The sequence below is a fragment of the Schistocerca piceifrons genome, chromosome 3 (genome assembly GCF_021461385.2).
Source record: "Schistocerca piceifrons isolate TAMUIC-IGC-003096 chromosome 3, iqSchPice1.1, whole genome shotgun sequence".
Lineage (NCBI taxonomy): Eukaryota > Metazoa > Arthropoda > Insecta > Orthoptera > Acrididae > Schistocerca > Schistocerca piceifrons.
In genome coordinates, this window is record NC_060140.1 from 218,621,389 (window position 1) to 218,638,081 (window position 16,693).

Consider the following 16,693-nt stretch of genomic DNA (forward strand, 5'->3'; position numbering starts at 1 on the left):
GCCATCATCTAATGCTCTGTGCTGTAGATGTATCTACACCATACCTAGTATGTAAGCCGTTGAACAGTTATTACTAACTTGCATTGTGCAAAATGCTGAACACAAAACTCTTTCTGTTGCCCTGGCACCATTTTTATTATAACTGAAGTGGTCGACACATGCACCTGTAGATTTAATTCAGATGGTTCCAGATGTAAAAATGTACTGACATGCCATAATGCTGGAACCACAATCCATGCCAAATGTCCAATGGCACATTTTCCTAAAACTTCACCAGCATTCGTCGCAGGAATATCAAGTACCTGGCACCCATTACGTGGAGAGAGAGGATGTATGGCCCAATCACACTGCAATAACCCGGCAATACACCAATGCTGAAGGTGTGCTAAAATCTTTGTGTACACATGGCTTTGTGGTTTTCCTGATCCCAAATGTCGCTATTTCAAGCATTCAATGCACTTCATTAGTAAACAAAATTCACCTTGGAATTTGCGGAAAATCCACACTACATTGAAAAACTAAGTACAGAAACTGACATGTAGCACAAAATCTGACAGGAGCATGGCATGTACCTTCTGAGGGTGATATGGGTGAAATTGCTGTTCATGAAGAAAATGCAAGATGGACCAGAGAGATATATGCAAGTCATGTCCAACGGCTCGAGTACTTGTCGATGGGTTCTCTTCAACTGGAGGAGCACCTCCTCTTGCAATATGGCAGTATGCTGCCTTCCTGAAGCACAGCAGTTTGCTCTATCACTAGTGAATTTCCCACTTTCCTGCAGCTGTTGTTCTGCTCTGGCAAACATGAGATGAGATGGAGTCACACGATTTGGAAAGTACTTGTGATACAGACAGTGAGTTTCTCTTCCGTCATGGGGAGCTTCACCATAAATCAACAACATATTATTGTACACTGCAAATGTGTACTCAAGCATCCTGTTACTGATGCATCACCATGAAGCATGGAAACAAGGCAGATTGAAACAGAGGATATCACGTGACATCACATCATTCTATCATTCGTGAATATGGGCAGCCTACCACAACAGGTGAACTATGTAAAAAACATCTAGCATGCAACTGATTAGCTCTTGTTTTTCTTGTAACATGGAAATGAACTGTTTCTGGACATGGGTTCCTATGTAAAACTTGATCTACTAAGTCCCCTCTACAACCCCCAGAAGTGTGTAACATGAACTGTGAAACACCCTGTACATTTCAACAATCCACTTACTATAAAACTGACATGAATACTGTCACTTCATGTAGCAGGTAATATAATTGGAAAAATAAGTATGAACCCAATGCTGGACTTCAACTTCAAACAATACACTAGTGGAAAATGAAAAAAAAACGAACACCCTTGAAAACACAATGGAAACAATACTTGAATGGGACAACAGTAGACACTAGAGGCAATGGTTCAAGGCACCACGCTACTATTGGAAAACGAACTACAAACTGAACATGAAAACACTGACCTCCTAAGAATTGTATCTGATTTGCTGAAACAGTTGTTTGTTGTTTTGAGCATCCTCCAGCTTTACTAGGCATTATAGATGTGTCATGACACTATGAAAGACTGAATTTCAATGATGTCCTTATGACCCAGAAGGGGCTGTGTAGTTCTTCTGAAGTATTTCCCCAAATATAAGACACAAGGTGTCTGTATTTGCACCAGTCATCTAAGGAAAATGCACATACTACTGCCACGGGTTCAGATACCATCAGTATACATACTGTAACCTGGAGAAATGTTGCCCATCACATGTAACTGTAGCCAAGTTGCATCCAGAGTGTAAGCTGAGGCCAACAGAAACCATTTGCGGAAAGTTGGGCCATGAAGAAGTGTATCACTTGCCAGGCTTCTCATCATAAAATCACCACCATGCACCTCACCTTTGACTGTGAAATGATAGATACAGCTGTAGAGATTAGCAGTGAAAAGTCATGTTTAGTGGCAAGAGCAGATCCAAATTCTGATTTGGCATCAACAATAGTCATCCAGGAGAGTAGTTACTAACAAAATCTGTGAGGCAGTGACAAGGAGGGTCACTAGCAACTTCTTTTCAATAGATACTACAGTTGAACAGAACTTTTGGATGGATAACTTTTTTGTCAAACTGACTGTCCACAACCAAAATTGTCTCAAACTGGATAATTCCATGAATCATGATACAGGGAGCCATAGCCAATAATGACTGTGCATCTCTGCTGTTTTTTGAGGAAACACTGAGCTGTGCAAGATACACCCATAACATTATCCAAGTCCATTCTTTTGACATTTCTACACTGTCCGGGAGATCAGCTGTACCAGCAGGGCAATGCCTGTGCACATATATTTTGTGTCATCTGTTGGCCTTCAAATAGTTAACTACTCCTAAAGGCAGAAGAATCAGCAATGATCAATGGTATGAGGATGCAGAAGGAAACAGAAACTGCTGCATTAAAAACACACAATGTGTACCCACAGCAAGGGTGGTTTGCAATTAAGAACAGAGATTGGAATATGTATCTAGAAAATAACTAAGGACAGTGTGTGTGTATAGGCATTTTGCTTTTACTCACAAAATCATTAGCATCTGCCACTCCTTTCAGAAGCTCCATCTCCCAACAAATATGCAGGTTTGTAGGCTTCCTTTCCATCATTCGTTGGGAAAAGCAGTGCTGGATTGGGAGCAGTATTGCTGCGACCTCCTAGAGATGTGTAGCTGGAAAAGAAAGACATAGAAAATTAAAGAAAGAAAATATTTGAAAATAATACTTTCCTTATGAAATCAATGTATACTACTTTATCTGGCAGGCAGGAACATAACTGCACAAGAATGAATTGGAGAATCTAGCATGTTAATAATGTTGCTTATTTTTTTAAACACTGCACGTCTTATGAGACGCAAGATACCTGTAATGTTAACCTAATTTTGTTTCTAAAGAATCTCTTACCTTTCATGAGCAAAGTGAAAAACATTCATTCATCATCTTAAATACACAAACAACAACAATAGTCCACATCACAGCTTGCTCAATTTTTATGAGTCTGAATAAAACAAAATAAACACATACTTTAGAAATCACTCTGAATCTGTATTACTATGTACAGTTATTATGGATATTTGCGGATCTTCTTGAAAATTCTCGATTTTTTCATACTTAAAGCATTATCTGTTTTTAAAAATTAGAATTTTTCACATGCACTGTTTTGGTTGCACTCAAGAGTTGAGGGCATCATATTAAAAAAAATTAACATACAGGAAAATCTAGAGTGTCTAACAAGTGAATATAAGAGAAGAAGTTAGAATAACAATATTATGAAAAGGATAGATGGTACTCACCATACAGCGGGGAAGCTGCTTCACATACAGGTACAACAAAAAGACTGTCAGAAAATGAGCTTTCGGCCAACAAGGAGATAGAACATGCACACACACTCATGCAAACACAACTCAAACACACAAGGGTGCAGTATCTGGCTGCTGAGGTCACACCGTGAGCAACTGCACGTGATGGCAGATGCAACCAGGTTATGGGTGTAAGGAGGAAGCGGAGAGGGGGGGGGGGGGGGAGGGGGGATAGCAGGGTATGGGTGGGGGATGGTAAAATGCTGGTTGTCGAAGCTTGTGGATGCGGTGGGGACAGGGTAGAGCAGCTAGGAGCAGTCAGGAGGTTAGACGGGGGGGGGGGGGGGGGGGGGTGTTTTAGCTGTGGAGGAGAGATGTAAAAAGACTTTGAGTGCGTTGGTGGAATAGAGGACTGTGTAGTGCTGGAATGGGAACAGGGTAACGACAAAGACTAACAAAGTTAGGGGCCAGGAGGGTTACGGGAAGGTAGGATATACTGCAGTGAGAGATCACACCTGCGCAATTCAGAAAAGATGGTGTTAGTGGGAAGGATCCACATGGCAGAGGCTGTGAAGTAGTCACTGAAATGAAGAATGTCCTGTTGGGCGATGTGCTCAGCAATGGTGTGGTCCAGCTGTTTCTTGACCACAGTTTGTCGGTGGCACTCATGCAGACAGACAGCTTGTTAGTTATCATGCCCACGTAAAATGCAGCACAGTGGTTGCAGCTTAACTTGTAGATCACATGACTGGTTTGACACGCAGCCCTGCCTTTGATGGGATATATGATGCTTGTCACCTGACTGGAGTATGTGGTAGTGGGAGTAAGTATGGGGCAGGTCTTGCATCTATGCCTATTACAGGGATATGAGCCATGAGGCAAGGGGTCGGAAGCAGGAGCTGTGTAGGGGTGGATGAAGATATTGTGTAGGTTAGGTGGGCAACATAATACCACTGTGGGACAAGTGGGAAGTATAGTGGGTAGAACACTCCGCATTTCAGGACACAATGAAAGACAGTCAAAACCCTGGTGGAGAATGTGATTCAGTTGCTCCAGTCCAGGTTGGTACTGACTCATGAGGAGAATGCTCCTTTGTGGGCAGATGGTAGGAATTTGGAGGTGGTGGGTGACTGGAGAGATCTCTTTTTGTACAAGGTTGGGAAGGTAATTGTGGTCTGTGAAAGCCTCACTGAGAGCCTCAGTGTATTTCAAGAGAACTGCTCAATCACTACATAGGTGACGGCCCCTGGTGGATGGGTTGTGCGGAAGGGACTTATTGGTATGGAATTGGTGGCTGCGTTGGAGTTGGGGCACTGCTAGTGGTTGGAACGTGTGATATGGACGGAGGTACTAATGTAGCCATCTTTGAAGTGGAAGACAACATTAAGGAAGGTGGCTTGTTGGGTTGAGTAGGAACGAGTGAAACAAATTGGGGAGAAAGTGTTGATGTTCTGGAGGAATGTAGATAGGGTGTCTTCACTCTCGGTCCAGATCATGAACCAGGTGTGGGGTTTGGGATTCTTGATGTTTAGAAGGGATTCCTCTCACCCTCGATCCATGTCATGAAGATGTGATCGATGAATTTGAACCAGGTGCAAGATTTGGGATCTGGATGTTTAGAAAGCATTCCTCTAGATGGCCCATGAATAAGTTGGTGACGAATCTGGGATATGGGAAAGGGCACTCGCAAGGCATCATCCTATGCCATCCTATTCATGGGTCATCTAGAGGAATCTTTCTTGAACACTTAGAATCCCGAACCCCTCACCTGGTTAAGATTCGGATGACTCTTCATGATCTGGATCAAGGGTGAGAACACCCTATCCACATTCCTCCAGAACCTCAACACCTTCTTCCCCATTTACTTCACCTGGCCTTACTCAACCCAACAAGCCACTTTCTTCAATGTCGACCTCCACCTCAAAGATGGCTACATAAGTACCTCCACCCACACTAACCCTACAAACCACCACAATACTTCCACTTCAACAGCTGCCACCCATTCCATACCAATAAGTTCCTTCATACAGGCTAGCCACATGTAGCTATTACATCTTTCTCCAGTCACCCACCACTTCCCAAACTCCTGCCATCTGGCCACAGAGGAGCACTGCCCTCATGACATAGCATCACCCAAGACTGGAGCAACTGCATCATGTTCTCCACCAGGGTTTCGACCCCTTTCGTCGTGCCTTGAGATGGGGAATGCCCTACCCACTATACTTCTCACCCATCCCACTGTGGTATTCCACTGCCCACCGAACCTACACAATATTCTGATTCATCCCTAACAACTCCTGCTCCCAACCTTGTGTCTCATGGCTCATATCCCTATAATAGACCTAGTTGCAAGACCTGTCCCATACATACTACTACCACCACCACCACCACCACCACCACCTACTCCAGTCTGGTTAAAAGCATCACCTACCCCATCAAAGGCAGGGCTACCTGTTAAACTAGTCATGTGCCTGTCCCATCTGGATCCTTCCCACTAACACCAGCTTTTCTGTACAGCGCAAGTGGGAACTCTCCCTGCAATGTATTCTATGTTCCCGTAACCCTCCTGACCTCTACCTTTGTTAGTCTTTGTCCTTACGCTCTAGCCCCTTTCTTATTTCCATTCCAGTACTACACAGTCCTCTATTTCACCAATGCACCCAGTGTTTTTACCTCTCCCATTTTCTGCTAACCCTGCCCCCCTCCGCCCCCCTCTGCCCTTCGTCTACCCTCCTGACTGCACCTAGCTGCCCTAACCTCTCTCCACCTCATCCACATGCTCCCAGAAGCAGCACTTTATCATTCCTCAGCCCTAACCTGCTATCCTTCTCCTCCCCCTCCCTGCCCCAGCCTCTTCCTTATGCCTACCACCCGGTTGCGTCTCCCATCATGCGCAGCTGCTCGCAGTGTGGCCTCAGCAGCCAGAGTTGTGGTCTCGTGTGTGAGAGTTGCGTTTGTGTGAGTGCATGTGTGTGTTCTATCACTGATGAAGGCCTTGTGGCTGAAAGCTCTTTTTCTGACAACCTTTTTGTTGTGCCTATGTGCGACTCAGCATCTCCACTATATGGTGAGTAGCATCTACCTTTTTCATAATATTGTTACATTCCATCCTGGATTTTCGTTTGTTGAAAAGAAGTTAAAATATATTTATTACACAAAAATATCAGAAATTTCTAAAATAAAATTTAATTAACTTCCTGATTTGTTTAGCTGAAACACTGACTGCAGATTGTACAGATATAATATGTATTTCTGAACCTTGTTTGAACACTGAAATAGTAATGTGCAAATATGGATAGGTACAGTTTAGCATGCACTTAGTCTAAGTTAAGAAAGGGGAAAGGAGAATATGCCACCTACGTTTGTAAAGAATAACATTTTTTTTAAAAAATTGACATCCCTTGGTTCTGTAGTGATCAACACTTAGAGGTTTGTGGACACAAGTAGTCATTCGTATTAAGTTAGTAAAAATTAAACTCCAGACTTTCAGCTGCTGAAATGCAATAAAAAAGGTGCAAAAAAGGTGTGACACTAGGTAAAAAAGGTGCTTATTACAAATGCGATAATTTATTATGGAATGCATAAACAGGGTGTCTCACAAGAAACAGCCAGTGTTAAGGGATATGACAGGAATGATCATTTAACGCAAAAAAAGGTCTAGTAAACATGGTCTCTAAGATGGATACTTATGGTCTATAAACACTTGTTCATCTTTGATACTGTGAAACATCTCTTCTTCTGTGAGCTCTTTGCTTTCTCTACTTTGGGAGGAGGTAGTAAGAATCAAAACAAGAAAAAATTGTCAAGTAAAATGGGCTCTAAAATGCATACCTCAACAATAGTACGATAGTTAAAGAAATATACGTAGGTGATGGACAACAGACACAACAATCAAAAACGAAATGCAGTGAATTATGCTTCCTATTCTAATAGATTTTGATTTGTGGACTATAATTGTGCTTGGCGTGACAACCTGGAGAAGGTGCATCAGCTGCTGATAAAAAGATTTATATAGCTCGTCAAGGTAAGGTGCTAGCAAAAACTGTACTTTCCATACATCATAAGCAACAAATGTATTCACAAAATTTGACAAATCCAAAAACAAAATGGGAAAAACTTCAAAAATTATACGCCACAAAAGACAGCAAATTTTACACTGTGCAACTGAGACAGAAATTATATTTGCTAAAAATGAAGGACTGTGAATATATGGGAAGTCATCTAGTACATATAAACTGCATCTAGCTAACACTAGTGATGAAACTGAAAATCCAAGTTTAGCAATGACTATTTTATGTGGACTTCCAGATGAATGGGACACAGAAGTTTCACCTTAGTGCAATTTGCCAGACAATAATTTTAAGTGTGCTACAATTAATACGTGTTTGCTTGCTGAAGATGCCAGACATCATGAATATAATGAAGATAAAAATTCTGCAATGTCCTTGAAAGTTACTACAAGTAATCAAAGGAACCAAAAATTGCCATCTACGGAACAATGTGACAAAGGACAGGAATAAACCAAAAAACACAAAAAGATGCTTTTCAAACAATGGAAAACCCTGGATGGAATGTAACAATATTATAAAAGGAAAGTTGTTACCATATAGTGGAGATGCTGAGTCGCAGATAGGCACAACAAAAAGATTGTCACAAGTGGTTCCAAATAAAAATTATTTTTCAGACAGTGATAAAATTATTTTATAAATAGTCTTCATGGGTGTGCCGTCGGATGACGTTGTGCAACTCCCACAATATTTCCTCAGAGCAACTGTCCGACATCATCAGATGGTTGAACCTCGCTGGTGGCTAGGTACGACTGACAAGATCCGCATGTCGACGCCGCTGTATATAGAGCATGTGCGTGAAGATTGTGCAGGCATGGGAACCACGCATGGGCAAAAATTTGCAGATAGATGGTGCCAGACTCAAACGCCCTATGCCGGGAAACGCAGAGCGGCCGTTCTGCGCGAGCGCTGACGCTGTGTTTACTAACATGCTGCCAAAGTGACGGGTCTATTATCGAAAGCTCTTTGATTTCTCGTCGTGATTTAACAGCAGCCAATGCAGGGTTCCAGGCTGTACTCAATTGAAATCCCACATCCCTGTTGATAAGGTTATCAGCTGTATGGATATGTATTGCTTCCTTAATGACGCAATTCCTGAAAGAGGGTGCTGGGGATAAAACTTCCATCTTTTCATAAATCATGTGATGTCCTGTGTTCAGACAGTGTTCTGCAATTGCCGACGTTTCCGGTTGGCGTAGGCATGTTATGACACTGATGTTCATCGCAACGTTCTTGTACTGTGCGACATGTCTAACCTATATATGCCGCCCCACACTGACAAGGAATCTTGTACACACCACGTTTCCTCAGACCGAGATCATCCTTAACCGAACCTAACAGGTTGGTTGGAAAACACACTTGATGCCATATCTTTCTAGGACTCTTCCGATTCTTGACGACATGGCACCAAAGTACGGCAAGAAGGCCACGGTGGTGGGTGTCTTCGTATCTTCATTCTACTCCATAGATTGAACTTGCTTGGGCCTGAATGCATTACTTATCTGTCTCTCAGAATAACCATTTTGACAGAAGACTGTCTTCAAATGTTGCATCTCACTCAGCAGGCTTTCAAAGTCAGATACCACACGCGCTCTATGGACTAGCGTACGTAATGCACTACTGCATTGTGCTGGATAATGGCAGCTTGTGGCCTGAAAAAATAGATCTGTATGCGTTGGCTTGCGGTATACGCTGTGTCCCAAGGTTCCATCTGCTTTCCTCCGTAACAAAACATCAAGAAAAGGAAAGGTTGAACCACGCTGGTGACTAGGTACGACTGACAAGATCCGCATGTCAACGCCACCTGACGATGTCGGACAGTTGCTCCAAGGAAATATTGTGGGATTTGCACAACGTCATCCGTGGTGTTCCCTTGATGCCTCAGAACATGTCCTACCAACCGACCCCTTCTTCTAGTCAAGTTGTGCCACAAACTCCTCTTCTCCCCAATTCTATTCAATACCTTCTCATTAGTTATGTGATCTACCCACCTAATCTTCAGCATTCTTCTGTAGCACCACATTTCGAAAGCTTCTATTCTCTTCTTGTCCAAACTATTTATCGTCCATGTTTCACTTTCATACATGGCTACACTCCATACAAATACTTTCAGAAACGACTTCCTGACACTTAAATCAATACTCGATGTTAACAAATTTCTCTTCTTCAGAAATGTTTTCCTTGCCATTGCCAGTCTACATTTTATATCCTCTCTACTTCGACCATCATCAGTTATTTTGCTCCCCAAATAGCAAAACTCAAAACTCCTTTACTACTTTAAGTGTCTCATTTCCTAATCTAATTCCCTCAGCATCATCCGACTTAATTCGACTACATTCCATTATCCTCGTTTTGCTTTTGTTGATGTTCATCTTCTACCCTCCTTTCAAGACACTGTCCATTCCATTCAACTGCTCTTCCAAGTCCTTTGCTGTCTCTTACAGAATTACAATGTCATCGGCGAACCTCAAAGTTTTTATTTCTTCTCCATGGATTTTAATACCTACTCCGAACTTTTCTTTTGTTTCCTTTACTGCTTAGTCAATATACAGATTGAATAGCATCGAGGAGAGACTGCAACCCTCTCTCACTCCCTTCCCAACCACTGCTTCCCTTTCATGCCCCTCGACTCTTATAACTACCATCTGCTTTCTGTACAAATTGTAAATAGCCTATCGCTCCCTATATTTTACCCCTGCCACCTTCAGAATTTGAAAGAGAGTAATCCAGTCAACATTGTCAAAAGCTTTCTCTAAGTCTACAAATGCTAGAAATGTAGGTTTGCCTTTCCTTAATCTTTCTTCTAAGATAAGTTGTAGGGTCAGTATTGCCTCACGTGTTCCAACATTTCTATGGAATCCAAACTGATCTTCCCCGAGGTCGGCTTCTACCAGTTTTTCCATTCGTCTGTAAGGAATTCGCATTAGTATTTTGCAGCAGTGACTTATTAAACTGATAGTTCGGTAATTTTCACATCTGTCAACACCTGCTTTCTTTGGGATTGGAATTATTATATTCTCCTTGAAGTCTGAGGGAATTTCTCCTGTCTCATACATCTTGCTCAGCAAATGGTAGAGTTTTGTCAGGACTGGCTCTCTCAAGGCTGTCAGTAGTTCTAATGGAATGTTGTCTACTCCTGGGGCCTTGTTTCGACTTAGGTCTTTCAGTGCTCTGTCAAACTCTTCACGCAGTATCATATCTCCCATTTCATCTTCATCTACCTCCTCTTCCATTTTCATAATATTGTCCTCAAGAACATCGCACCTGTATAGACCCTCTATATACTCCTTCCACCTTTCTGCTTTCCCTTCTTTGTTTAGAACTGGGTTTCCATCTGAGCTTGTGATATTCATACAAGTGGTTCTCTTTTCTCCAAAGGTCTCTTTAATTTTCCTGTAGGCAGTATCTATCTTACCCCTAGTGAGATACGCCTCTACATCCTTACATTTGTTCTCTAGCCATCCCTGCTTAGCCATTTTGCACTTCCTGTCGATCGCATTTTTGAGACGTTTGTATTCCTTTTTGCCTGCTTCATTTACTGCATTTTTATATTTTCTTCTTTCATCAATTAAATTCAATATTTCTTCTGTTACCCAAGGATTTCTACTAGCCCTCGTCTTTTTACCTACTTGATCGTCTGCTGCATTCACTACTTCATCCCTCAAAGCTACCCATTCTTCTTCTACTGTATTTCTTTCCCCCATTCCTGTCATTTGTTCCCTTATGCTCTCCCTGAAACTCTGTACAACCTCTGGTTCTTTCAGTTTATCCAGTTCCCATCTCCTTAAAATCCCACCTTTTTGCAGTTTCTTCAGTTTTAATCTACACTTCATAACCAATAGATTGTGGTCAGAGTCCACATCTGCCCCTGGAAATGTCTTACAATTTAAAATCTGGTTCCTAAATCTCTGTCTTACTATTATATAATCTATCTGAAACCTTCTAGTATCTCCAGGGTTCTTCCACGTATACAACCTTCTTTCATGATTCTTGAACAAAGTGTTAGCATGAAAGTCAAATACATCATTAACTGATGAAAAGCAAAGTTTGTATGTCTGTTTATTTCAAAGTAGACAGTCTAAAAATTCCTGTACCTAGCATTATTCGACAGAGAAGAAGCCAAGAAGGTTTCCAGCATCCGGCTACACAGTAAAGAAGAGTTGCTGCAAATTCCAAGTAAGTCACCTCTTAAAGAAGTTTCTTTGCACTGTCACAAGATGAAAATTTTGTTCTTTCTGCAGATGATACAAATGTAGAAATAAAAATAGTACCAGCTCTTGGGCTAACAACCATTTATATACTTATTGGAAGAACAAGCAAACTGTAGCTACCTTACAGTACGAGACCAAAATTTACATATTACGTGCTTCCCCCAGCCCAGGTGAATCATGCAAATCAGTTGGTTCTTTTGCATTAGGTGTGATCCAGGGTGAACTTTAGGCTGCTTATAAAAGCATCACTTGTTCATGGGTGGTTCTTCAAGAAAGCCTGAAAAACCATGCTTTTTGAGTATAAAAAGTACCAGTTGTGGGGGTGGCCACTTCTATAATTTCTGTTCAAGACAGATTGTCAAAATTTTTAATGTATGCTCTTAAAATGATATTCTTGGGGTAATTTAAAACTATTTTTGATATAATTATCCATTACTGAGATGCAGAGGTTCAAAGTTATCGTAATTATGCACGTAAAAGATGCACATAATATCCCATCTGTGATGTAAATGTGCTTTTAACAAACACAATGACCATATGGCAAGCGTTATCTCAAGGGTTGTGAGGCCACCAAACTATGTTTTTAGTCAGCATTTCTTCAGCATTAAAACTTAATGACATCCTGTCTCTATATACTGGGCATTTCATGCCTATACAAAAAAGGGCAAAGTGGCATTGTAGTGACAAAAATGGGTTAAAGAGCATCTTAACATACCCGAAAAGAACTAGGACTCACTGTCAAAAATTATGTAAACCTGGAAAGATTGCAAATTCAGTAAGATACTTTTTCCTCTTTTTAGATACAAATCACGATCCACACATTTTGGATGAGTTGCAATCGGTGAGCAAAGTATCCAGAAAAAATGTGAAGTAAACAATTTTGAGTTAACCTTATATTATGCATACTTGTTTGTATGTGTCAAAGGATATAAATGTGTGGAAGCATGTAAATAAACTCTCAAAGCTTTATCCTAATCTATAGGATTCACTTTCTATAAGCAACACACCCTGTCATAGCAGGGAAAAGAAAGGATACAGCAGAAAAATGCTCCAGTTGGAGCACAAAAAAGGTGGGTATGTTACTATTTAAAACATTATGACAGAAAAGTGGGAAAGCAGCTGCCTCACTCTTCATTCTACTTTCTTCACCAAAAATTTTGGTACGCAAACACATTCATACTTTTATGTGCTGAAAGAGAGTAGCAGGGAGACACCGATGGTGGAAGACTGGGGAGATGGAAGCAGTGGGAGAGAAAGAGAGGGGAGACAATGCCAGGGGGAGAGAAAGAGAGGGAAAACAGTGATGGTGGAAGAGCAAAAGTGACAGTGAAAGAGAGAGATGAATGAAGACAATAATAGTGAAAGAGGGAGAAGATACTGATGGGCACTAAGAGACAGTGGCACTAATAGAGAAAAAGAGATGGAGAGAGGCAGAAATAATGGGAGCAAAAGAGAGAAGAGACAATGGAAATGTAAAACACTGATGAACAGAGATAGACAGGCTTGGGAGGTTTGGACCCTCACAGACCAGCAAATTTTACTTTGTATTTTATAGGAAAGGATGCATTTTGGACCAAAATCTTAAACATGTGGATGTAGAGGAAAAAACAAGTTGGACCCACCCCCCTCTCCCTTCCCAAATTTTTGAACTGCCGAGGTATGGTGGAGATAGGGGCAGTGGGAGAGAGAGACAAAAGGAGACATTACAAGTAAGACAGAAGACAATGGCAGTGGGATATATGGTAAACCAATGGGAAAAAAGGGAGACCAGGCGAAAGAGACATATACAGACAGTGGCAACAAGAGTGATATGCTGAGTATGAAGACTTAACTATGAAGAGAGACTGGCTTAAAGAATTTAGAATGTTCTGTGTTAAAAGAGTGCAAATATGTTGGCATGCCAAAATTTTTGGTGAAGAAGGTAGAATGAGGATTTAGGTAACTGGCTCCCCTCTTATATGTCAGTCTTTGAAAGAGGAACGTATCCACCTTTTTCGTGTTCCAGCAAGAGCATTTTTCCTCTGGTAAGGTATTCTTCTACTAGAGTGCTCCTATACAAAGCATGTGACATATGATAACTGATTAACTAATGTCACTATCCTAAATTCATGTAACAATAGTTACATGTTTGATATTTCACAAGCTACATTTACATGAGTTAAACCATGCTCATTTACAGTAATATATCAACAAATTATTCAATTTTTGAAAATATAATGTAATTGGATGGATACAAAAATCTACTCACCAAGCCGTGATAGAACAGCACACATCTAAAAGTACTGAAATTTGCAAGCTTTTGTTTCTCGGGCAGTAGGATTGAAGTGGAAAGAAGAGGGATGAAGGAAAATGACTCTGAACCTCACCAGTCCTTCCCATTCACCTCTCTTCCTTCCCCTTCAGTCCTCGTCCCAGTAGGAGCCACCACTGGCTCAGAAAGATTACAAATTTCAATACCTTTATATGTGTGTTCTCCCACTGCGGCTTGGAGAGTAGATTTTTTCATCCATCCAGTTACATTATATTTTGTGACTTTTCTGAATTCTCCCCCATTTCCTAAACCTCACTCGTCCTTTTCACCCCTCTTCCTTCACCTTCAACTCTTCTGCCAGAAGGAGCCACTGGCTCTAAAAGGTTGCAGATTTCAATAGCTTTACAGGTGTGTGCTCACCACTTGGTGACTAGATTTTTTTATCTATCCAATTATATTATATTTTCAAGCTCAACAATAACTCTTTCCCTATTATTCCATGTGGTAAGTCACCCCTGAGCCGGACTTCTGTATGCAATTCCGAGCTCTTCCTATTTCCTTAACCTCACCAGTCCTTTTCCTTTACCCTTCTTCTTTCTCCTTCAATCCTTCTGCCAGGAGAAGGAGCCATTGGCTCCAAAATCTTGCACATTTCAAGATCTTTATATGTGTGTTCTAATCCCACTGTTTGGTGAGTAGATATTTTATTTCTCCAATTTACAGTAATGTTTAAAACTACTGTTTTGGATCTAGAAACTGAACAATGTTTAACTTGTGTCTGTTTGAAGGCTCAATAATAATTCAAATAACAAAAGGACGTCACAAGAACAGGGTAACAAAGTCGACAGTACATCCTTAAGCATATAATTTCTAGACCAGTCCGGAAAACTGAAAGAACCATGAGAAGTAAAATAAACATTATATCAAAAGAAGACTTCCATAATACAATTAAAAAACAATATGACTTCATGTGAAGGACATATATTGGAGAAACTATAGTAGTATTCTACTCTTAACTTTTTTTTTATTACAAGGCCACTGAAACATTTGAAACTTACTGCATATGGCTACTCTGCTGAAATGATTTTGCAGTAATACATGTGGCAAGAATCAATGTCTTACTCACATTAGCAGTGCTGCAAATTTAACAAACAACTAGTAGCAATAAATAACAAGTAATAACAGTCTGAATCAAAATACTTACTTTAACTGTCTATAAAAACTGCTCATGGTCTACTGGTCCAGCCTGAGCTCTTGGGACAGCATCTGCAGGTGGCACCTTAATAAAAGCTGGATGCCGAGTATCATCCCGACTAGCAGATTTTTTTAATTTATCAGGCTCTACTGAAGAGCAAATACTCCTACATTCAAGTGGAGTGCTCACTTTGGGTTTATGCTGCCATTTTATGTCCATTTCCATCATCCGTCTTTCATAAAAATTTTTAGGAGCAATTGAGTTTCGCTTGAGCTTTTTGATATTAACAGAGTTCTGTTCATTTTTGTTTTGAGGCTTCAATTGGAATAAGCGCCTCATATGAATGTAAATTGCACAGCAGAGACATGTAAATGCTGGCAGCAGTGACAGGAAGAAATCACGAAGAGGATCTCCAACAGACACATATTTGTCTGCTTGTGGATCCGGAACTGCAAATGGTGGGCCCATATCAACAAAAATCAAGCAAGGAAATACAAGTCCTACCTCCGAATAGGCATGGTAAAAATGTCTACAAAGATCTTCAGGTTCATACCCACACCCAAAAAGATTCACAAACAGTGGAAGAACATGGCTACTGTTATATTCAGAGGCATTTTTAACCATTTCATCTTGTGAATAATTTCTCCATGTGCCAACATGGTAGTCTGAAGTAGTGACTGCATAATTTGTGCTCTTTCTCTCACGTGTCAAATTATTCATAATATCACTTGCACCAGAAAGTGTAAAGTTTCCTGCAGCAGCAGTCATATTGATGAATGTCAAATTCTTCTTGGTACTGGGCATGCTAACATTCCAACGTTCTACAGGAATTCCATTAGAAAGATTTGATGATACTTTTGTAAGGGGTAGCAACGTGTTGTTGAGGTATTCATTTGTCTCATTCTCCCCAGTTTGTGGATGACTTAGAGCGTATTCTACAGTGATCTGAGTACAGTTATAAAATGCAGCTGTACAGCTGGCTCGACAAGATGTCCACTGGCAAAGTGATGAACCGCTTAGGCGACGATATGAATGCAGAATGCAAACTGCTGAATGTGGATGAGCAGACATTGCCAGGAAAGCAGAATCAGTGAAAACTGCAAATGATGTGACTGCAAGGGAGAAAGTCACAATGGCTAGAATAGCACAACAACGTGCTTCACACTCCCGCAGCCAGCCTGGGCAACAGCGGCAGAAGCAGCGGCAGCAACAGTGCAAGAACCCACGAACCATCAGCGACTTTTTCTACTGTAATGCACTTTATGCCGGCTTGCAATTGCCTGCCAATGCTTCTCTCCTTGCGTCATTTGTAGTTGAGTTTTATAACTCAACTTTTAAGTATCATCTGCATACCATGCAAAGATATCTATGCATGAAAAAAGAGCACTACTCTCAACATATTATTTGTGAAAAGTACTCATGTGATATTTATGCTCTTATCATTAACTTTTATATTTGTGGATATTGTATGAAACAGATGATCAGTTTAGTCCAAAAGTTAAGCACACTGACCTTCTGAAAGGAAAAAAAAAACTCTTTCAATGCACTGAGTTCATATTTTCTTCTCAACAATGTTTCACTTTCTAGGGCACAAATCTATGGAAACTGTCACAGGTAACAAAATCAGTA

The 16,693-nt window shown here is 40.8% G+C and overlaps 1 protein-coding gene across 1 annotated transcript in view; it reads right to left on the reverse strand.

The window, feature by feature from the left end:
• LOC124789915 (FAD synthase-like) overlaps nucleotides 1–16,693 on the reverse strand; it is an 87,618-nt gene that overhangs the window by 21,000 nt on the left and 49,925 nt on the right. The window contains exon 5 of the mRNA XM_047257433.1: nucleotides 2,571–2,713. Coding sequence (XP_047113389.1) covers nucleotides 2,578–2,713 — 136 coding nt within the window. The 3' untranslated portion in view covers nucleotides 2,571–2,577. The remainder of the gene's footprint in view (nucleotides 1–2,570; nucleotides 2,714–16,693) is intronic.